A 24,829-nucleotide genomic window follows, 5' to 3' on the forward strand; every position below is an offset into this window, starting at 1 on the left:
AAAATAAATTTATTATTCATATAAAAATATATTATAACAAATTATTAATATATTTATTAATATATTAATTATAATATATTTTAGATATATGTCCTCAAGGATGGTTTTCGGTTGGATAGTGATTTGAGAAGTATGAATGATTTGGAATCACTATCAAGTATGATCACTATGATGCAATCAAATGTCGTGTTCTTGTCATCTTTATTCACATCATTTTTTATACTGGGTTCATCATTCCATACCAAATGCCTATGTAAAAAAAATTTATTCGTTGCCGATTGGTTCCTTACAAGGGTTGGTTGAAAAATATTGTTTGTTTTAGTTGATAAAGTCCAATGGTTCGTTAGGTGGTTCTGAGGTCTCTGGCTAGTTGAAAATACTGTTTGTTCCGCAATATTTCATGCAAGTTGGTGAGTAATGGCTCAATTTTATAACTTTTGTCCCAAACCGAGGGGACATCTAATCGAGTAGCACCGTAGGGATAGACTCTCACTTCTACACGGTACACGCACGTGTGTTCTTAGTGCGGCAAATCGGCCGTATAGACCATGAAGAAAAATTAATACAAAAAAATTAAGAGCATGAAACAGAAAAAGAGAACCTAAAATAAACAAAAAAATATTATATATATATAATATAAAAAATTATGAAATGAATTACGAGAAGGATCTAGTTTTAATTGAACTTGCATTAGTCTCTTACATTGGTTTCTCAAATATGCGGCAATTTAATGATAACTACAAATTTCATATATAGAAACTCTTTTATTTTAGTACCAATCATAAATACCGGGATCGGCTCGTATCAACGCCAAAAAGGCATATACTGCAATCTCTTAATCATATATGTGCTCTGAGTTTGAGTTTGCTTTAATACTGTTTGTAATAATTCAGATCGTCATCCATGAAAACTAATTAAGCAAATATTATTTAAATTTTTTTGACCTCAAATTAATACCCCAAATCTTTGCGGTGCATAATCGAGACTAAACATATGCTCGTATAGAAACCAACAAACTTTATCAACAAGTATGGGCATAATGAGGAGCAAAGTTTAGCTTCCAAATGTTTGCGTGCGTGTGTGTGTGTGTGTGTGTGTGTGTGTGTGTGTGTGTGTGTGTGTGTGTGTGTGTGTGTGTGTGTGTGTGTGTGTGTGTGTGTGTGTGAGAGAGAGAGAGAGAGAGAGAGAGAGAGAGAATATGCTTTGATGTTTTTAAACATTTAGATGCTGATGCAGTCTTGCAGCATCCTTGGAATTTTTATGTGAATATGTAAGGTACAAGTGATTCTTATGTATACATATAATTCTCTTTGGGTAAAGATATAAATACATTGGAATAATCCTATACATCTTGATGTGAAAAGGCTGCAAACAAGTGATTGTTTGACAATCTACTTGTGAGTCTTTAGCCATAATTCTGGATTCTTTTCAATCAAAAAATAATTCTAGAATCTTGAATGATCAGTGGTAGTCCACCCTAAAAAGCCTCATGGGAACATCAGTTGAAGGCCTTATATTTGAGTACAAAAAGGAGCAGATCAAGAAACGGAAGTGGATAACACTGTAGTGCTCTTCAATCTCGGCCCTCAACAAACTCAGAGTTGGTGCATTCAAGTTGTATGAAATGAAGAATCTAGGGCGCAGGTAATCAACCATTTAGGGTATCATCGACGACAATTATCTCCGGTACTTTGTCAAGCAAGCAATTCATCTCCTCTTGAAACTCAATTTTTCCTCGATTAGTCTTTCCCCCGAAGACAACTGTAGTTCCATATTGCAAGGCCCATATCTAAAAGAAGCAAAGATAGTTCATAATATAGCTCGACATATTGTTTGCAACAATTCAGCGCCTACATAGGAAGAAGGGGAGACTGGCATTACCTGTGAATGAGAGAGAAAGCTTATACTAGTAGTGAGCATCAGAGCACCAAATCCAGCATATACAATGGGCACCCCTGGGTCAGTCTGCAAAGATCAAGGAGAAGAGATGCATCAAGGAAAAGATATAGAGAAAAAAATTGTTAAAAAAATTCTACTTAACCATAACCATAATCACCCAGCTTTATCCCAACTACTTTGAATTCAGCTTTAAGTATTAATTCTACGCCAGAAACTAGCTTAACAAGAGATACTCAGTAGTTGTCACCTTCAAGTCAAGTCCAGTGCTACCAATTGCATCTTCAATCACAATTTTCATACCACCAATCTCAATTGGAAGTTTTGAGCTAGGCCGGCGAACACCTGCAAATTTTCCTTCTTGATCATACAAGACAATTGACTGCAGATCACGAGCCAGCATTGATCTGGAATTTTTTTAAAAAAAAATGATTATAACTCTACTACCTTATTCAATTCTTGAGATTTGTTTAGAACATGGTTTAAGGGAAAAGCAACTAACATACATTCCCTTCACATTAGGTGAATCAGTGTTTCCAATAGGTAGGAATGTCCCGAAGAGCTTTTTGTCACCATTCGTTTGTAGAGGAGCCATAGCCAGATTGAAAGGACCTTCACCATTTTTCGAAATTTGCAGTGCTGAGAAGCCCCAATCAGTCTGGTAGATCGTAATCCCCCCATATCTTAAAGGATCATTTACCCTAATTGTTTTCCTCATTACTTCCTTTCCATCAAGACTGAAGAGTGAAATATCGGTATAAAATTGTGAAACCTGCAACATTCATCATGGGGATACCAAACAAATTATGAAGCAATTTAAGTATTGATAAAAGCAAATTGTAGAATATTAAACAAATTTGAAAAGATAATCCTGTTAAATATAAACGTTACATAAAATAAGGTATGTTGAATGTCAAAGACTATAGAGGCAGGTAAGTTGAGGCAAAAGAACGAGTACGGACACAACAAAGAAACATGAGACAAGAATTTTGTGCAACAGCGATTACCTCCCCGCTGTCATAGTAATCCATATAGAATCTGTTAACATGAACTTCAGTATTGAAAGCTTGTGTAGGAAAAGAAAGAGAGCCATTAGGAGACATCACATCTCCCACGACAAAATTCAGCCCTTGAGGAACAGTTACTGAGCCTCGAAAACTTCCAGTGGCACTAAGTGTCCCTCCTGCCATAATCAGAAGCATCGCTAAATGCACACCGATGGGAGCAAATCGACCAGCCATCCCCTTGAAAGCATATAAAGATGGCCCTTTAACAAATACCTACATGAAGAAATGTTAAGAAGAAAGCACAACATAAGTACCTAAAAGAGGATACCCAAAAAAAAATCCTCAAGCTACATCTATAATATATGTGAGGACATGTCTTTTTTTTAAAAAAAAAAAAAAAAACATGCATGCTCTTACAGCTCTTTTCATAGATCGATTTTCTTTCTTCATCCCAGTTTTTTTGCATACAGTGCTCTTATATAGATATGCTTGCTGCCTTACAAGTAGTAGGAATATATCTTCTTTATCCTTGAAATGCAAACAGCAGATGCTTCAGGTAAAAAGCATTGATTATTCTTATATTTAGCTTTTCATTTAATATAATTTTATAGCGGATATGTGATTAACTTAATATAAATTTTGTGAGACACTGGCATGGCTGATAGGTAACTGGGCCATGGCCCTGTTGTCGTTTAAGATTGATATGTATCATTATCATATTGAAACAGTGAAGAATTTTACAAACGCTGACTGGACAAGGTTATTCATGCAATTAGATAGGTAAAATGCAGTAATACATTAAATACACAATGACCTCCAAAGTCAAATGTCGTGATATAGTGTTGATGAGATTGTAGTTGCTTATTTCTCTACATGCATCATGAACCATATACTGGTAAAATCAATCTTCTACCATCAAAATTCTGTTTCATATGAAAGAATTATCAATTTATATCAATTTAACTATTTTTCCTTTAATCCAACATCCTTCCCAATTCTTTTTTTCTTCTCATGTACCCATTTAGATAATCTTCATCCCACCCGATCCTTCATATTAGCCTCCAAATTTATAAATAACTGAAACATGGTTGATGCTTTGGTTGTAAAATGATCAAATAAGCTATAAAATCAAACTGTTGATCCTACCTCATTCAAACCAATTAATTTAGAAGAAGCGTTTGCAAGTTATGAACACACTTTTGATGTACATTATTCAAACCAAGTTAAAGGACATCAATTGCAGAATTCAGGAAAATATGAGTGGAGTAGATGATGTAGTTTCAATTTAGGGGAAAAGAAAATTGACTCAGACATATTATATTTTGGTACATTTGATTTATCCTATAAATGATGGAAATATGGATGTTGAATCCCTACAACACAATTATAGGACAGCATATAAAGTTTAGAAGTTAAAGTGCTATGTGATTGTTAGATACCAATCCTGAAGTATAAGATGACAATCATAGAGAGGAGGGTGATTAAAGGATGCGGTAAAATCAGAATGGACAAAACTAAAACAGGCTACTTCATATAGGGCAAAGAAAAGCAAAATAACTTGAGATGATTTGAATGCATAGATTGTAGGCAAAAGAAAGCCTGCCCACCTTAGAATTAGCTCCAGAGGACACATTCAAACATTTGATGAAAGGAGAGGACCAAAGAAGACTTGGATGGAAGTCATGAGAAATATGAGGTCATACTTGTTATGATAAACCTAACATTAGTCAGGAACCACTAGCTAAATTAATATATGTGGCTAACTCCAAATTGATGCAGCAATGCTTCTTGTTAATGTCTAACTGTTTGCATGGACTTGCCAAACAATTGTTACAAGACAGCAAACAGAACATGCTTGGAAGTTTCAAATGCCAATAGTAGCAGTTGCATTGAACACATATACACACTTGATATAATTAGAAACGAAAATATACCTCATATCCTGCTCCCATCAAAATAATACCCAAGTCCTGAATAGATGCTCGGGGAAGAGATTCTGCAAATTCCTGTTTGTGGATAGCCTCTGTTGAATGCATAAAAGACCATCTGCATATAAAAATGCAAAGAATTACTCTAGTTACCAACATTGCTTAACTTCCAGTTTATGGCATCAAGCTCTCAAGGATGCAGACCTTCTAGCAACTTTAACCAAAGGGATCTGGGTCGTGTACGTACAAGCCATAAGTGATGCTGCAAGAAGGATCAACATGCATAGGAAAACAGGGGATGTGAACATGTGATCAAACCCAAGACCAAGAACCCATCTCCATGTAACAAATCCAAACACAGGATTCTCTTCTGGATATTTTTGAAAATAGTGATCAGGAGCCTCCCCTTGATCTATAACAGTGCCTATGAACATATCAAAGAAGAATATTTGTGTTAGACATTTAATTAGTATTATCTTGTTTAAAGAGGCTTGATAATTATCAGAATCACAAGCATTCAAGAGTTCTAATATGTGGATTAAAATATAAATCAATCGTCAAGATTAACTTCAAATCCAAGATGCACACTGATTGAGTGTATGGTTTTAGAGCTAATGGACGAAACATACCCATTTTGCTTCTTTAAAAACAGATTGGTCCTTACATGGATATGAACGTGGAGGGTAGATGTAAAGTTAAAGAGTCCAGCTCAGGTGTTCTCTATGAATTTAGTCCTAGCATACTTTGTGCTCATGATAGTTCATATCCCAATTAGTGATGCATCAGAGCTTTTAAAAGGTGTATAGGTCTCAAAAAAATGGAGATGAGAGTTGCCGTAACTGATTTTTAGATCCTCTTATGATGGAAAATATGACCTTCAATATGTACGGTAAAGCCAACGCCATAATATGGGATGATCATGGTTGATGCCATAATTAAGATGAATGCAAGAGAAACAGCAAACAAGTATCACTAACCATGCCCACTGTGTATTACCAGCGGTTAGAAAAGGATATTTTCTCATAACCATGCGTAAGTGGCCATTAATCAATGTCATAACAGGACCACTCACAACCATTGAAAATCTAAAGAAACATACTTACCAAATAAGGAAAATTTTCAAGCAACCAGCCATTAGCCTTTACATTAAAAAGAAAGAAAGAAAGAAAGAAAGAAAAAAACACGGAAGTGAACCAATTGGCCCTCTTTGCTATTTTTCTTACATCAGCAAATAATGTGCATATTGCAAGTCTTGTAAATAATAATCGTATGGTTCATCAAAAATATTAAGCAAAATAGTGTTGTTTGGCCTCTCAGTTGTAATTTTGTTCTTGTATTTTAAAGGACAGAAGTGGGGTCATCCTGTTTCCTGGTTTGGAAGTCTCAAGATACTTGACAGACAAGATAGGGATCTCAAAGGTTTGATATCTGAATAATCTAAGGTAAGGAAGATCACCAACAGTGGAACCCAAAAGATGAGTAAATCACAAAGATTGGAGGATTCTTTAAGGGAAAAAAGAAAGAAAAACAGAGACAAGATTTGATACATTTGATAATGGAAAGTCACCAAAAGGTATGTTCCATTTGATACATGCTTGTTCCATTTGATAAAACCTAAAATAGAAAAATCCCAAAAAATTACACTTGAATCAGAGACAAGATGAAACATCTAACTACTCGGCATTTAGTCCATTGAACAGTGAATTTGCTATTAAAGGAGACTTGGGACAGCCTAAGCATCAAGCATTTCTTTAGTTTCATTCACCCTTTAGTGAGTTGGTCATATCTATCATGTACACACTTCAATTGCAGGTCATTTTGGTTACATTGGACAAATTATTCAATAAGCTATCCAACAATTTGGGCTTGTACCCCAAATTCAAAAATTTTGTGCGTCGAAACAGAAAGATCTACTGCTCCGACAAGACGAAGGGCATAGATGTTTCTAGCTTTTCCTTTGTCAGGACTTTCATGCAGTTCTTTCTGTGGTCCATGGATATTTTTTTTAAGCTTGTTAATCATCACAAACAAATGTGGAAAATTATTGTACAGATAGCAGTGATCCAAAAGCCGCCGATTACTTTCTTCTGAGGAGTTTAACAGGGGAATAAAAAGTACTCGGGTGTCATGGGCTTCTACTCATCTAAAAAACACTCTAATGATCCTGTGTTACTTAGAAACCTTTGCGTGCTGAATTATCATGTCGATGAAATTAAAAAATGGAGAAAGCCATGTTAATTATCACAAAAAGCAACCAATTACTGTACTGTATTTCACCATTTTCTCTATGTTGCCGTTCCCTAAGCATTGCAAATTAGTTAAACTGAAATGAATTTCCTCAACCCAGTTCAGTTACATTCACCAATGTCTCTTCCCTCTGTTCAGATAACCAAAGTAACTACGTCTCATAACAAAGGAATAAAAATTTAAAGCACTAGAAAAGAAGACATCTTTATGCGACCTACTCAAAAAACAGAGAGCTTCATGTTCTTTGCACATACCCAAGGCCATTAGGGCTGCGATGGTGAACATCTCCCCGATCGCCAACGGGAGGTTGGAAAGCGCGGCCAAAACCCTCTTGGGCACCCTTTTGAAGAACCCCGACAAAGGAACTCCCGCCGGAGCCCTCTTTCCCTCTCCATTTGTCGCAACGCCGTTGCTCTCTTCCGACACGGGCGGGGAGGGTCCGAAGACGACGATCCTCTTCTTCTCTTTGTTGTTGTTATCGGGAAGCGCTTGGCTCTTGCTATCTTGGGAGGTGTTGAGCTTGGACGCGATTCGGAGGGCATGGGGAATTCGACCGTTGGAGAGGAAGAGGGAGGAGGGTGATTTGAAAGTTGGTTGGAGGAGAGAAGAGAAGAGGGTTCTGGGTATTGGGCCTCCTCCGAGGGTTTTGGCGGGGTTTAGAGGAGACATTGCCCGGTGGTGACCAAGAGTTCTCGAAGTACATAAGAATGAGAGCAGAGCACGAGGTTGGCAAAGAGCGCTTAGAATTGGATAAGGCATGCTATAGATAAGATGGAAGCGCGAGACCGTTGATCTCGCCCGCCCACGCTCTGTCTTAAGATGCTCGCAGATTGATGAGTTCCAAGCCCGGTCCATTTCCATGCTTCGCCTTCAGCCCCCAAATCATTTGATCAGTCCAAATATTAGAGTTAGAGTAGGAGATAAAAAAAAAAAGAAGATAGAGCCTTGTTTACTTGGAGTAGAAGATAAAGAAAAAGAATAGAGTTTTGTTCGATGCAAAGTAGAAGATGAAAAAAAAAATATAGAGTCCTGTTTGACTTGGAATAGGAAACAGACTCCTCCATCCCGATTTTCTACAAGATCTAAAAAATTGAGTCTCTAACGGCTATTTAAAGACCGTCACACCCCTTTTCATCTTACCGCCACAAGTTTTGTCGACCGCCACTGCTAAACTATTGCCGATTTTTTTCTTTTTCTTCTCTTGGCATCCAATGGTTTTGGCTCATGCTGCTCAACGGAAATTTCAGTTGAGTACTTGCCGGAGTTTTATGTTCTGAGAGGGATTCATAAAATTAGTTAGATCTGTAGTTTGGTTTCACTCATAAGGTAAGTAATGTGACTATTTTTCTAGATTTATCCGTAAATTATAAGATTATTATACTAATAATTTTGAATCATACTATTTATGATGCATAAATTTGATAAATGGTATTTTATTACCGAATATGCTTTATTTTGGAATATTATGATGATGCATATTTGAAAATATTAAACTTGTTCGATTAATTTTCATATTACATGATTTTTTGTATTTTTGTTGAATTGAGATATAAATTACAAGATTGTTTTGAACTCTCAACCTGACTATATTAAGGACCCCACCAATGGGGGCTAATACGTTGGTACATGATTTATCTTGAAAGGTTGATATCGTAAGAAGACGCGTGGCAATACTACAAGCAGATACGCGGTCCTGAAGGACTTTACCGCAAGATGATATGCAGCACACCATGAGAAAATACATAGTATTATGATCCTGCCATAGAAAAAATATGGTCATAGGTCATGGTTAACGAGATTAATTTAATGATTTAAAAGAATTTGGATTTATGAACGAAATTCGATTTTAAGAAAGGTTGAATTTGGGATGCAAAAAATTTTGATAAAACTGCATACTGAGATTTGGTTTTGAATTAATGAATTCCATATGCTTATTTTATGTAAATAATTATTTAATTTATTGCCTGATTAATCTGGTTAAAATGTTCATTACTTATTGGGCTGTCGAGCTCATTATCTCATCTTCTCTTCATAGATGCAAATACTTAGTTTTGGATGCGGGTTCTACTATAGGAGTGAGACTAAAAGTGAGATTTGACAATATCTACATAATTTAGATTTAGTATTTTTATAATCTTTTTATCGGGTTATTATTTGAGGTTTGATTGATGTAAGACAATTAAATATTATTTGTCACCTCGATTTGGAAGTAAATTGAATTATGGCTTATATTTATTTAAATTTATTCTACTGCTTGTTTATGATATTATGATAAAATGCCTTGCATGTTTGTGGAAAAAGTATCTTTTGAGTATGTGTCAATTGCTGCGACTCCGACTCTCAAACTCAGGTCGGGGGAATGACAATTAATATTGTATCAGAACATAAGTGATAAATTTTAAGAAAAAAAAAATCTAACATTGGATGAGTGTAGGTGGGTAAACACTAAGGGTATTGGGATGTACATCTATGTTGATTGTAGTATAAGCTACTTCAGAGATTTTTCTATTAAGCCTTTGTGATTATGTATGAAATAGTCACTAGAAAATTGTGATAAAATTTATTCATAAGGTTTGATACATCATGGAAGGTTGGGCAATCTATAGATCCTATTATTATTAGTTGAATTTGGATCTAATTAAATACAAGAAGATTGGCTATAGAATAATATCATGTGATGTGATTTAGGTAGATCTTGAAGCCTAAATTTGGTATGAGAGCATACTGTGATATTGCTTAGTTTTTAAAATTTATTTTTTAGTGGCAAGGTAGGCTTCATTCATAAAAAGTTGTTTAAACATTGGACTAGGAAACTTCTATGATATCTGATTGAAACACTCTTCGAGGTTTGAACTTGTTTGTGGATTATGAATAAAACTAGTATGTAGAAGGAAAATATTGTTGAAAATATTACAAATAGAACTTATTTATGTCTATCGGAGACCATGTGGTGTGTCTGAAACTCCAATTCAAAATTTGGGTTCATAAGCTGATCTAGGAATCTTTAGCCAATATTATTGAGGTTGTTGGTGAAATCTATTTTTGCATAAAAAAAATTTGAATTTTAGAAGCTTACATGATTATTATAGAAAGTTTTATATAGATTCTAAATATCTTGATGAAGGAAACTCTAGGAGATCAGATGATTAAATCGGTTTTACTCATATTTGTTGATTTAAAGCCTTATAACTTGGTGAAGCATTGAAAAAATTCGTCTAGTTATTTTTACTTGTAGGAGTTTGATTTGGAATCATCTGGCTGAATTGACAAGAGAATTAAGAATTAATTCATGTTTGAATCATAATAACTAGTCTATATGATAGTTTTGAATGTATCAATTGGTGCAAGGGTTAATCTAGATAGATATACTCGATGCTTATTGGGGACGATATTTAAAAAGTTCCTCTTTGACTTGGAATTTAAATTTTAGATCTTTCTAGTTCATAATACAAAGTAGTATTTTAATCAAAAGTTATTAATAAATCCAAAGGATTTAGGTAGTTTCACTCAGAGTGCGCAACGAAAAGATAGTAATTTTAATTATTTTTTAAGCTGATTACAATAATATTTTGATGAAAGACTTGTTCTTGTTAAAGGATTGCTTGAGGCAAGAAACCCCAATTTTTGAAGTCTTCTGTAAGAAAATTTCAAGGATGAAAAAAAAATCTTTTTTTTTTTTTTTGGGGGGTGGGGGGGGGGGGGGGGGGGGGAGGGTGAGAGAATGTAACATCAAGCCCAGCTAATAAGAAATTGGGTCTAATTCACTTGACCAGCCCAAATGTAAGAGTTGGAGTAGGAGACCGAAAAAAAATAGAGTCTTATTCGACTTGAAGTAGGAGATGAAAAAAAAGGATGGAGCCTTATTCAACTTGGAGTAGGAGATGGACAAAAAAAAGATTGAGCCTTGTTCGACTTAGAATAGGAGATGGACTCCTTCTGCATTCTAATTTTCTATTAGAGCTAGAAAACCTAGCCTCTAATAGCTATTTTCAAACCCCCATAGCCCTTTCGTCTCACCATCGACAAGTTTTGTTAATCGCCACCACTAAACCATCATTGGTTCATTTCTCCTACTTCTTTTGGCACTCAACAGCCTTGGCTCATAGTGCTCACCAGAGATTTAAGTTGAGCTGTCATCGGAGTCTTAGGTTCTAGGAGAGATTTGCAAAATTAATTGGATCTATAGTTTGGTTTTACTAGCAAGATAAGTAATGTGAACCTTTTTTTAGATTTATCAGCAAATTATAAAATTATTATATTAATAAATTTGAATCATACTATTCATGATGTATGGATTTAATGAATAGTATTTTAATATTGAATATGATTTATTTTGGAATATTATGATGATGCATGGTTGGAAATATTGAGCACGTTCGATTGATTCCGATATTGCATGATTTTTTATATTTTTGTTGAACTGAGATATAAACTAAATGATTGTTTTGAACTTTCAGCCTGACTATGTTAAGTACCCTACTAATGGGGACTAATTCGTTGGCACATGATTTATCCTGAAAGATTTATGTCATAAGAAGATGCACGGTATACTGCAAGCAGATTCGTGATCCCGAAGAACTTTGCCGCAAGATGATGCATGGCACATCACAAGAAAATATGCGGTATTTTGATCTTATCATAGAAAAATTATGGTCATAGCTTTTAAAGATAAAATTGATGATTTAAAAGAATTTTGATTTAAAAATAAAATTCTATTTTAAGAAAGATTGAATTTGGCATGCAAGAAATTTTGGTAGTGCTACGTACTGGAATTTAGTTTTGAATTAAATAATTGTTTAATTTATTACATGATTAATCTGGTTAAAATGTTCATTACTTAGTAGGTTGTCGAGCTCATTATTTCTTCTTTTCTTTGCAAATGCAGATACTTAGTTTTGGATGTGGGTGACTTTGGGAGTGAGACTAGAAACGAGATTCAACTATATAGTTTAGATTTAGTATTTTTATAATCTTGTTATCATGTTATTATTTGAGGTTTAATTGATGTAAGACTTTTAAATATTATTTGTCAATTTGATTTGAAGGTTAACTGAATTATAATTTATAGTTATTTTAATTTATTCTGCTGCTTATTTATGATATCACGATGAGATGCTTTGCATGCTTGTGGAGAGAGTTCTCTGAGTATGCAGCAGTTGCCATGACCCCCAACTCGCAAACTTGGGTCGAAAGCATCACACAAACACACACACACACACACACATATATATATATAGACCCCCAACTCGCAAACTTGGGTCGGAAGCATGACACACACACACACACACACACACACACATATATATATATATATAAAAGCCCTCATTGTAAGCAAAATAGATTGTATGTTGTACGGTTAATTCAATAAAAGTTAATTTCTTTATTACTAGAACTGGATATTCTGGCATGGCAATTTACTGATAACAATTGATTCGTGTTGTCAGGCTTAGTTAATTGATTATCTGATTCAAGGAGTAACCTTGTGGAACTATAGCAACATCATGACAAAAATGATGTGCATAAAGATGGCACATCCCATTGACGCAAAATAGTTTAATCTTGAACATAATTTTTATGGTTGTTTTCACACTCGTCAGGTGAGCCGCCATTGTACCAAAAAAAAAAAAAAAAAACATAAACTTCATCAATATGAATTTATGGGAGACAGGTGATGGAATATGTTCATGGCCACATGTCCTCCCCCATATGATTGTTTTCATAACTTATCATACTTGTACTGGCAGTTATCTCATAATCACTTATCATATTGGATCTTATTAGTATGTTGGCTAAAACACCCACCCTAACATGATCATGTGATTTATGACATGAAAGCATTTGAATTATGTGATGAAAACCATGATTGACAGGTGCTTCTGTCCCCTAGCTTGTACAATTAAACCTATAGCTGTGATTAAGGCAGCATGCGGCAAGTTGGCATAGTCTTGGATAAAACTGTGCAAGGCCAATAAGCTATGCTTATTATTTTCCAAATCTCATATATATTTATACAAGCACCAGCAGTGGTATCCTAACTACTAGTTTAATGGCACACCAAAATATAGACAACGATTAGAACTTTCATAAGGAGAAAGCTGATTAGAATGACATTGTGGAGGCTTTGTGGGTGGAGACAGCATTAAAAGGAGAGAGCAACGCATGGTTTGGAAACAGAGGTGGAACCGATTTAATGCCTTTTAGAGGCAAGATGATCTTTGTCAACTAATATGCTTTGGGATCATGGGAATCCCAGTCCATCCAACTAATTATCAAGAAAAAATGAGTAAAGAAATAAGTAGGTAGTTGAATTGGGCAAAAGTTCTTCTCTCTTAAAAACCTTATTAGATATAATGACTTTGATCCATTTGGCTACATTCGCCTCTTATTTGGCTAAAACAAATTTTTTTTTTTCTATTTATTTATTCTGACCTCCATACTTAGATTAAAATATTAGATATAGAATGCCAATCTTTAAAATGCATGTACTTTGCATTGAGTTCTCTTAGTAGTGACCGCATGATGTGAATACTGACAATAAGATCAAAACTAGAGTAGAGTAGAAATGATGGAATTAAAGAGTGACAGTATACAAGAGTTCATACTGGACAAAAACATGAGTGGAATTGTCTATCTTATTGAAAATAGAATGAAGTGGGAGAAATTAATGTGATAGGATGGTAAAACAATAATACGAAGCATTGCACGTATAATTGAAATACCTTTAATGGTAACCACCATGGTTCAACATTAAAACAAACAATGCTAATGAATCTTTGCAGGCAAGATGCTATCAATTTTGCATAGTTACATGGGTTGGCCTATCTATACCTATATATATTAGTGGGCAAACTCAAGCATAAGATTGCATCTCAATTTGGAATGGGGTTCTTGGTTTGAAATTTAGATCTTCTTAGATGGTTGAAAGAACAACACCGGGAAGTAGTTGAAAATATTGCTAAATTAATTAGCAAATTAAAAGATCTCTTTCTGTGCATTCACAAAAAGTTGCTAGCAGAAAATCTCCATTTCAATACTTGCCCTCTTTCCTTTCGAAGAAAGGGTCATGACATGCCATTTGATTTTTTGTAATGTTGAAGGTTTAGAAAGGAAGCTTGATACTAGGCCATAGTTCAGATGATCGCATGCGTACATGTGAATTAGCAACACTGGTCGTGCCCTACTTGCACTGTTTTTCTGAACTATCAGGAGCAAATTTGGCATTTCGGTCCTCATAAAACATCTACTTGAGATACATATAAAATTTTTGATAATAATAAGATACGATATTTTAGTACTTACTTTGGAAATAAATATACTTCTATGCATTCTCATAAATCAGACAATACTATGCTCTTTCCTCCACTAGTATTGGTACTATTTATTCTGTTGGTTGGATCTATAGGAATTTCTTTTGATCAAGAAGTAATGGATTTTGATATATTATCTGCATGGTTAACACCATTCCAAAATCTTTTACATCTAAATTCGAATTATTCTGTGAATTGGTATGAATTTTTTACAAATTTAATTTTTTCACTCGACACCAATATATATATATATATATATATATATTAGAAACAAGGGGGTGTATGGGTGGTAAGTGGTAACATACATGACCCCATGACCACATAGAAATTTACGATGTATGCATGATGGTTAGGCAATCTTGGACTCAAAGCAAGAGCTCGGCGAGCTTTTCTCGGAAACTCTCAAGCCTTTCCTTCTGCAGCAAATGACAGCCCTCCCACTCCCAAAAGGCCGGTGGAAAATGACCTCACGTTCATCAAAGTTGGCAGCAGGAAGTTATGAGAGCACCCAGTCAAAATCCCTACGAAACTCCGAGTGCAAGCAAAGCCTATTATACCAAAACAAAAACGGGTGCATGCAAGCCTCAATCCCCAATGGACCCACCCCAAGACTTTGAGAACGACGATGGCTATGTTCTTTTGCGAGAAAGTCCAACATCATGCACCAAACCCGGTGGGCTCATGTGGCTTCCTAGATGACTCATCAGAAATTAAAGGACCCACGTCCGATATGTCTACGTACTTAGTTGATTCTACTTCGCCAACTGAGGCCTATCCAAATGACCATTCTCCCTGGTCAATTCATCACCGACACTCTAGTTGCACCACAAATAATATAGAAGCTTGGAAATAACGGCAAGTATATAAAATTCTTGCATGGCCATGCATCTAGGTTACATTGAAGCACACCTTGCAGGCATCTGCTTTCGTAGGAAGCAAATCTAAACAAGAAACCTTCATGGGGCAAGATCCGATGATTATTATTGTGAATGGTGTGCCTCCACATTTATGGAGGCATGATCCATACGGGATTCTTGACTCCCAATTCATTCATGGCCCATGTGGCATGCATTGATGATATATGTCAACTTAGGCATTGGCGAATAAAAATGCATCCCATATCATGAGGTGCACAAGGATGCAAATTGTTATATATTATAACATAACGTTAAAATGAGTACATGTAGAGAAGTCAAAACGATGCAATTCTTGAGGGGATTTCAAGTACACTTTAGTAATACGCAAAGGCTCCAAGTCGCCATGCCACTGCGTAGCTCCAAGAGAATTAGTTGAAAGTTCATTGAAAAAGCCATTCTTCTCAACTTCTCCGTGATAGAAAAATAATGCAGTTACTTGCAAGCTAAATGATCAAAGTCATATATATACATATTGCACATGGTTATAAGTTCTAAACTTACATATAGCATGTTCAAAGTCATAAGGTGTGGCCCATGCGGGGTGAGATGCAAAGCATAGTCACTGACGAGCGCATGTCCCATGCCTTAACACCATGATGCATTCCTAAGAAATTTTATTTGGAAAGCTTTTCTTAAAAATAGGGAAACTATTTCTAGGTTGGTCTATTGACAATGTGGTCCATAAGTTCTATGGAAAACTTTGCTATTATAAGAATTATATATATAGAAGCACCTGCTATTAAATTTATTTATACATGCCAAATATTTGGAGGACATCACCAAGACTTGGAGCACGGAATTACAGAGTAGACGTTGACTACAAAAAAATCAGGCATTATCGATGCTTTTTATTGTATATACCCATAATTAAAAGCGTCGTTAGTTTTATTACCGATATTTTATATAGCGTCACAAAAGCATTGGCAATATGAGCGTCAAAAAAAAAAATATTTGCTAACGGTTTGAAAAGCATCGCTAACTGCTGACGTTTATAAACGTCGTTATAATTATTTTTTAAAAAAAATATTTAAAATGATTTGAAAACTCGATATACATGTATATGCTAAATACGTGCAATTTTATATTTAAGTACATCTACGTTTAAATAAATATTGAACGTAATCTCAAAATTTTGAATTGTATATGATAATAAACCAAAAATTATCTCCTTCGGAGTCCTATCTAACATTGCCTAAAATACTAATCATCACGGACGAAATAGTAATAAAAGTTACCCTAAAAAATTAGGGGGAAATAATGTTTTTTGGCTGCCTCTGATGTACTTTTTTTATCCAACCAGAAAACACTTGACATAAATTGGATACAGAATATTGGATCTAAGCATTCCAAAAAGCTAATAAGAAATGTTGTCTTTAGGTGCTTCCGTTGATAGCAGGCAAGTCTAAACATCCAAGAAGAAAATAGAACTCGAACCCTAAAATAGAACACTAAAACCAAATAATAAAAGAAGAAAATAAAGCTCTAGGCAAGAAATCAAACAAGAACTCGAATCCAAAATCGAACAAGAATCAAACAAGAACTCGTCAGATCGCTGGCAAAGAGAAAGGTGCCTCACCAACCAGAACGTAGATCTGGTGCTTATGCTGCAAGTCCAGGCGCACCCAACGAAGGGATCCATCGGCGTCAGCCACGATTTTGATCTGGCAATCGATGCCTGAGAGAGAGAGAGAGAGAGAGAGAGAGCACCTACAGACCGGATGTTGCTCTTGATCTCATTCATCCGACGAACAAGCTTATTGCACTCTGTGATTTTGATGTCGAGCTCTCGCGTAGTCGTAAGAAGGAGCTCCCATTGCTTCCGTAGCTCGGAAAGGATTTCAAGGTTGCGGACCATGAAACTCTACATTCCTATGGCTTGTTCGACTCTGTCACGATCATCGCCTCTAAGATAGGGAGCTGGTCGTGGAGAAACTACGGTGAGATGACGGTGATGATCTTGACAGACTTGCATGCAACCACAGCACAGCAGTCCTCCTGATCCTTGATCAAGAAAGGCGGTGGGTCCGAAGGGGTTGGCGGAGCTCGCTCGGGGGATTGAGTCGGTCGGTCAGTGCCGGAGAGAAAAAGGGGGCTAAAATGATCAGGATGTTAGGGCTTAGGTCAGGGATTGGGGTTTTGTAGGTGTGGGATTTGGCCTCTAACGATGCTTATAACTGTCGCCTTAGGTCTCTTCCTAGGCTTCCGATAATGCTTATAAGCATCGTCTTAGGTTAGTGTTTAGACGAAGTTAAAAGGGGGTTAGTGCGTAGGATTCCAACGATGCCTTTAAGCATCGTCTGGCCTAAATCTTAGCAGTCCTTGGCTTCCGACAACATTTATAAGTGTCGTCTTACTATTTTCTTTCAACGACACTAATTAGCATCGTCTTAGTTTAATTCTTACCAATGCTATTTAGAAGTGTCGGCAAATTTTGGCGTCGGAAACAAATTACCGATGCTTTTATCTAGCGTCAGCATTTCTCCATTTTTCTATAGTGGTTGAATATATTTTGAGCAGTATGAATCCGAAGAAAAGAAAAAATATCAAACGGCTTGAAAATCATGATTAAAGGCAAACATTGATTACTAATGATGCCATACTACTTAAATTTCAAAATGTTCAAATAGAATTTATGGTAATATTATTATAACCATTTTTTCATGGCCTGATTCACAAGCCTCTTATATTATCAAATAAGAGGCAACAGCAGCAGCTACTTATCTTCCATTCATACATCAGTCCTCATTATTCTAAGATCAAAGACAACCCAACCAGAATCTCCAGCAAGCAAAGCACCATCTTTTTATTTTCATAATACTAGTCTTCTCCCTTTATACCCGCTTAAGTATACAATTTCTGCATGGCATTGTTAGCGTAACACAAGAAGCTATCCCTCCAAAATGTCAAAACAAAGAAAAAAGACAAATTCCAAATGCAGTAATTCCTTCCACCCATATCTACACCACCCCTACCTTTCATACATACATATATATATATATATATATATATACACATATATATATATATATATATATATATATATATATATATATATATATATGTTTCTTGGAATACCAACTAACATCCAAACGAGATGCGACCTTTGCTCCCGGCCATCACTTTTTACACCTCACATAGCAACAATAGAAAAAGTAAAAAGCTAAAAAGGTTAAAAAGAAAATATCGGATCTGGATCTAGTGGAGCGGATCCGGGTCGTTGTGGAGGAGCAGCTTCAGCAGTCCTCGATGGAGAAGGGGGTGCGGAGGAGGTCATAGGGAGCCCAGAGAGCATCAAGCGGGCAGGGCCGCCCGGCGTCCAGCCGAGCCCAAGGCTTCCCTTTGCCGCTCCAATGGAGGAGGCTAACCCGACCCGGGTGGAGATCCCGGCACAATCCCCGGAAGTTGTCCCCCCCGAGCCCGTGCTGGTTCCACCGGTGCTCCACCGCCGCGATCCGACCCGCAAACACCAAGAGGAACGGCGGCAGGGACCCCAGCTGGTAGATCCGCATCCGCTTCTGGAGCTCCATCCACTCCTCTATCCTCTCCGTGTATCTTCCTTCCCTCCACCGCCCCAAATCCATCACCATCACGCCGGTGTTAAAATAGCAAGCCTTTCGGCCTTCAAACGCCATGGAGAGCGCCGGGTTGGACCAGAAAGTCGGGGTAAAATACGAGGTAAAATTCGCGTTGCAGTACTCGGGCGCCGCGAGGGCGATGCCGTCGGGGATCGGGGTGGAGGCAAGAGCGACGATGTCGTCGACAAGGATGAGGTCGGAGTCGAGGTACACAACGCGGCGGGCGCAGTCGGGGAGCAAACGCGAGAGGTACGACCGCGCGTAGTTGAGCGGACGGTCCAAGGCTTCGCGGATCGACGTCGATATGAGACCCGAGACATGGGAGTCGTCGAAGGGGTAGATCCGGAAGGAGAGGGAGGGGAAGGAGGTGGCGATGGTGGCGTTGAGGTAGGCGATGGACGAGGAGGCGACCAGGTGGAACTGGACGGATTGGGGGCAGGAGGTGTGCTGGAGGACGGAGAGGATGGCGGCCAGGGACCCTCGGAGGTACGCGACGTCGAGTGTCATAGCGACGTGGACCATCGCCGACGGCGAGCAGACAGCGGCGGAGGAGGGCGGAAGCGGCGGGGGGCAGCCCGGCGAGTTGTAGAACTGGGGGGCCTCCCGGAATCTCGGCGCCTCATCTCTGCCGGCCTCCGCGGCGGCGGAGTACGATAAGACTAGGAGAACGGCGACGAGGGGGTGTACCGATCGATGCATCGGTGTGGCGAAAGAGATCGCGCGAGCCTCGGCTACGACGTGGGAAATGGGGAGAAGAGAGTAAGCGTGACTGCATATATATGCACACAGATATGGAAACAGAGGAGGAGGACGACAAACTTTGGAAATATTTTGGTGGGAGGTGCGTGAAGATTGGCGACGAGTAATGCGGGATTGATGGGAATGGACGGTTGGATGGGGACGGTGATGGGAAAGCATTAACCCAACGGCATGGTTTATTATTTCTTTTTTTTTACTTCGGATATTACCGTGAGAATAAAATAAATTTTTATTAGCTTTGGGTTGACGGATGGGAAGGCCGGGGGAAAGCCGCCCGTTTTGAGCCCCTTACCGGAATGTAGAATTACGGTAATGCCCTCGATTGGTGTACTGAACCGTACGCGGTGGAGGGGCATGGAGGTCCAAACGGGAAAGGTTGCGGGGGATCGGAAATGTGGGGCCCGTGGGAACGTGCCGCGTTGCGATTTTATTCGCCGCGTTGTCCGCGCTTTCCGACACGTGCGGCTGGCACGCGGAAAGACCGATCGCGCGACAACTTTCGAGTTCCCCGCTTAAAATTACCAGTTCCGCCTGAGTAGAGAATTTAAGCGGTCCATATATAGTAGCTCATGATTTAACCTAACATCCTCCAATTATTCTTAAATTATAATAAATAATACGTTGAATAGATTATAATTTGTCTATATATATAAATATAATATGTGTTTTAATAAAGAATGATGCATCTTAATTCTAGATTTTTAGATGTACATGTCCGAGCCTAACAGCAAAGATTAGTTCGGAATATAAAGGTTAAGGAAACATTGGTTTTCCAGTTGTTTAATTTTAAATAACCCTTTAAACTACATGGTAATAGGTAGCTTTGTTTTAGCTCTAAAGTAATCGAGACAGGACGGGTTTAACTTGAGTTTTGTTCGAATGTCAACTTTACTACTATTTTTTTGGGAAAAAAATCCTCTCTTTCTACAATGAACTAATGTCCATTACTGTAGTTATTTCTTTTTTATAACAATGAAGTAAATCCTTTCCCACTTCTCTTATTTCGTTTCACTATATATCTTTAGAGGGTGGATGGGGGTTGTGGTGTCGGCATCCCAATGTGACACACCACCTTTACCTCCTTTAATTCATCATGAAGCAAAAAGGTTCCGCTCTTCAGCACACTCATATTTCTACTCATTATATTTTCAATCTAGGTAGGTAGCAAATATTGTATACAATTTTATGTTCTATTTTAGCTGGGAAGACCACATCTTACCGTTGGTGCATCCTTCTCACCAGTCCGAGCTTTCTTTCTTGTTTTGGTGCCCGTTCTTTCTCAGGGAAAAGAGTTGGTGTGAATGGGTTGCTTGACTTTCGTGAAACCTCTTTAGCTATTCCAAGTCCTGAAGTTAGAGCAGGTGGATGCTTGTGTTCTTCCTTTCGGGTGTGTGGGTTCTCTTTTAGCAGAGGCTTTCACTTTGGCGGTGTCGGTCCCTCTCTCAATGATTTAATGAAGCTCATATATCCTGTTCATTTCCAAAGCTATCATCCTAATGGTCATAAGTTATGTTACGGCAAAGTTCTATGCTAGGTTTAATTTAGTTCATGCCCTATTGATCTACCATAATATCCTCTTTGCTTCCTTGCATGCATTTCATGAACGCTAGCTTGCCACGTTGATGGATGTATGGCAATTCTGAAGTCTTCGGTCCCAATAATGATGGTTCTTGACACCTTTTGTTAAATAAATAATATAGTTTATTTGAAATTTTTTCTAAAGAACCAGAACAGGTGGAAGCCTGGCCAACTACTAGAGTGAGGATGGAGTTCAACCCAGATCTCTTTAATTAACATGAGATGTTGCCACCTCAAGCATTTTGCACCAGCATTTTGGTGCAGAAGTGTCGGATTAAGATATACGTCATTGTTAAACTAGACTTTGTTCATTGTGAGGTTAAGATTTACATCCAAAATATCCTGGTTTAAGAATTATTCTACAAGAATCTAAGCTGATAGCTAATCAAAATAAAGCTATGCTTAGTTCACAAGATTGTCGTGATCACTAAATATCTGTGTTAGCTTTATGAATGGCTTAGATCGACAAAGTTTTCCTAGCACCTGATGCTAGTAAAAGTTCCCCAATGATTAATGTTGCAAGTCTAAAGATGGGGATGGTCTAGCTTATAAATGAAGAACTTCTGCATATCTTAAGGCTACTAATATTGAGATTCATTGCCAAGTCTTAATCCTATTAGGAGTTTTAGGTTATTAATTTTAATAACTTTAGAATTCTATTCCTAGTTTTATTCTACTTAATTATTCTTTATAGAGTAGTTATCTTTATTTAAAAGGATCTTTGGTGTCTCTTTTAATATGGCATGAGAAAAGAGAGAGAAGAAGAGAGTGAGAGTTATCCTTTCTGGTGACGAGTGAGAGAGAGCCTTTCTGTATGGTTCAATTTCAATAATTAAATATTTTTTCTCTCTCCTAATTATTTTTCCTTCAGTATTTCTTTTTTTTTTTTTGTGTTTGTTATAGATTTTGGATTGGCACGATCGATCTACTCCGCATAGTATGTTGTTCTACTACTAATGCCCATCTTTAATTGAATGGCATGCATTATTGGCCAATAAAACTTGCTTTGGTGTAAAGTCGACATGCTCTTCAATAATTGAAGTTTAGTTCCTTGATCGCACTCCCTTTTCTTTTCTAGATGTGATATGCTATTCCACGCTGCTAAGATAGTTTTTCTTATGCTAGGTCTAAAGAAATGCTAGGCAGCATTAGATCACGACAAACTTCCCCTCACCTCTCACTCAAATTGAATATATTTGCATGCCAAGTGTTGAGAGTCCCATTTAAGGTTTTTAGTCCCACATGGAACAATTAATGAGAGGTAGATGGATTCATATAAATAACTAAGCAAAAAGGATTTATATAGATAATTGGGTCCAAAACTTAATGGTTTAAGCTTTAAAGTCGAATTGCTCTCCAATTTCTATATCAAGGCCTTTTTATGGTTGCTTTTGAATGTCTGGTATTTGCAGCAAGTGGCTTCGATGTAGCAGGATACTGAGTTTAAGCATGGGCCCGGGCATAGTTCTTAGAAGAGCAAATTCTTGTAGGGGTGCAATAAAAACATGGCTTGTGGAGAGCCAGTGATTCTTGGACTTGAGTGATCATATATTATACTGTAAGTGTGGCTCTTGGAAATGTGACTCCTACTTCTACTATGAGGACCAGCAAAAAATTCTACAACTCAAGTGTGAGCATGGGTGGAGGAAAAATAAAAAAAAGAAAGAGAAGAGAGAGATGGAGGAGAGATAGAGAAGGAAATTATTTTTCTTGGAGTTTTATCTAGGTCTAGAGTACATCTCAGCAATCATTGGTAATGTGCTTCTCTTTTTTTTTGCTAAAGGGTAATGTGCTTCTTCGGTGCTAGATTTCTAGGAAAAGCCGTTCTTCAATTGATATTTCTTGTATTTTCTCTAGATTGTCATTAATTTGTTTATTATATTAGATCCTTTCCTCTCCTGATGGACATAATATGGATTTTGGATTAACCATGATAAATCTTAGTGTGACATGTTTGTTTTATTTTTATATATTTTATTCAACATTTATGAAGTTTCAAGCTTTTAAGTTGAATTAAGTTCTAACTTTTAAAGCCTTTCTCTTGTTGGTCTCAAGCTGCCCCTTCTCTTAAACACCAGAGATCAAAAGTTATATTTCAATATATTATCAATAATTCACCTAATTTTTTCACCAAAATTTCTTTAAGAAGATCCAGCATTGTTTGTCGGCAAGACCCGTCCGCACATATAAATGGTATTAAGTGATTTAACCAGAGAATTTCATTAAAAAATAAACCTCAAAGGCTCCAATCTTATTGTATACAGTATGTATTCACAAGAACAAAAATCATATGGAGCGAGCACTATAGAATATCATATGGGGCGAGATTTCTATTTTGTTATGTTTTTTTTTTCTAATGCCCATCTTAAAGAGAACTTGTACTAACGAAGTTCGTTAATTTCATAACTTTTAAAAAAATAAATAAAAAAATTACACGTGCCAAGAGAGATTGTCCACAAAGAGAGACCATATGCATTCTTTTTCTTTCTAATCAAGCCTCTATGTCTATCATCTTAGTTATCAAGTTTTCTATCATATCTGTGAGGTCTTCCTTCTCCTTCCGAGTCCCTTTCTCCTCTTTCAAATCCATCTCCCTTAGGATCTTTGCACCTAAGAGTTCATGAAATCTAAGGAATAATATATATAAAAATTCTTATGTTAGATAAAACTAAAAAACTATGTGCCAGTACTGGTAAACATTATATTTTGAAAACTATATATCGATTTACCTATATATGTGTATTGGCTTTCTAGATGATAAATTTGTTTGGTCTGTATCATCTGATCATGTAATATATACTGGTAAAAAGTATGTTCTGAAAACTGTATATTGATTTATCTAGAGGTATGTATTAGATCAGTGCTGAGTATGTATCAAATAAGCTTAGAGTATGTATTAGAAAGTAGATAAGTATGTATCACCAATCTTGTAGTATGTACTAGTGAACATGATATTCTAAAAATTGCATCAATTTGTTTGGAGGTGTGTATTAGATTACTAAATGACTAATTTGCTAAATGTGCATCATTTGGTCATGTATTGTGTACTGGTGAATACCATATTTTAAAAACTATGTATTGATATACCTAAATGTGTGTATTGGCAGATTAATGATTAATTTGCTTGCCATGTATTACTTGGCCGTATAGTATGTACCAATAAAAAAAAGCATATTTTGAAAATGAGGAAGAAAAAGGATACCATACACGATTTCTTTTTTCTTATTATTATTTATTTTTAATCATGGGACTGATGACTCCGTTAGTAGAAAGAATCCATGACTTTTAAGTTTCTCCTTCAAAATTGGCACTAGATAAAATATGGTAAAATAGGTAGCTCGCTCTATATTTTTTTTCCTTATGCCGGGCCCATATAATTTTTGTTTTACTCACAATAACAAGCGTGTGTTTGTTCTTTTTAATTTGACGTAAAGCAAATAAAGGTTTTTTTGCTTAGGAAAAGGAAAGAGGGGGTGAGGAGAACCTCACCCGCGTAGCAACTCCCACTAAGCCCCCTCTCCATTGAAAAATGTTCGACACGGACATACAAGTTTTACTCATATCCTCTCCATCCGTGAGGGAGCCCCACCAACGTGGCAGCCCCTTCCACGTGTG

General features: G+C 36.9%; 1 protein-coding gene and 1 pseudogene across 2 annotated transcripts; both read right to left on the bottom strand.

The window, feature by feature from the left end:
• Positions 1 to 1,209: 1,209 nt before the first annotated feature.
• Positions 1,210 to 7,954, bottom strand: LOC103720780 (cytochrome c biogenesis protein family). 2 transcript variants are annotated; one of them, XR_015976993.1, is made up of 8 exons: positions 7,333 to 7,954; positions 5,036 to 5,255; positions 4,838 to 4,949; positions 2,904 to 3,176; positions 2,344 to 2,668; positions 2,147 to 2,241; positions 1,882 to 1,965; positions 1,210 to 1,789 (listed from the first exon to the last, which is right to left on the bottom strand). XR_015976993.1 is itself a non-coding variant. In XM_008810663.5 (8 exons), the coding sequence occupies exons 1-8, from the start codon at positions 7,937 to 7,939 to the stop codon at positions 1,649 to 1,651; spliced, it is 1,860 nt and encodes a 619-aa protein (XP_008808885.3). In that variant the 5' UTR covers positions 7,940 to 7,954; the 3' UTR covers positions 1,210 to 1,648. The 2 variants fall into 2 exon arrangements, 1 of the variants encoding a protein (XP_008808885.3); XM_008810663.5 differs by having other exon boundaries at positions 2,147 to 2,303; positions 2,403 to 2,668.
• Positions 7,955 to 18,081: 10,127 nt separating this feature from the next.
• LOC103720778 (putative galacturonosyltransferase-like 1 pseudogene) lies at positions 18,082 to 19,650 on the bottom strand (annotated as a pseudogene).
• Positions 19,651 to 24,829: the final 5,179 nt, after the last annotated feature.

The sequence above is a fragment of the Phoenix dactylifera genome, chromosome 1 (assembly GCF_051530095.1).
Source record: "Phoenix dactylifera cultivar Ajwa chromosome 1, Ajwa_hap1_PhDact_Kaust_v1.1, whole genome shotgun sequence".
NCBI lineage: Eukaryota > Viridiplantae > Streptophyta > Magnoliopsida > Arecales > Arecaceae > Phoenix > Phoenix dactylifera.

Excerpts from the sequence above, each read along its gene's own strand:
- LOC103720780 (XM_008810663.5), bottom strand. The coding sequence starts at position 7,939 with ATGGAAATGGACCGGGCTTGGAACTCATCAATCTGCGAGCATCTTAAG. Across the intron at positions 5,256-7,332 it reads CGCAGCCCTAATGGCCTTGG|GCACTGTTATAGATCAAGGG; the intron begins GTATGTGCAAAG and ends ATATGTTCATAG. Across the intron at positions 1,790-1,881 it reads GCTTTCTCTCTCATTCACAG|ATATGGGCCTTGCAATATGG; the intron begins GTAATGCCAGTC and ends TGCTTCTTTTAG.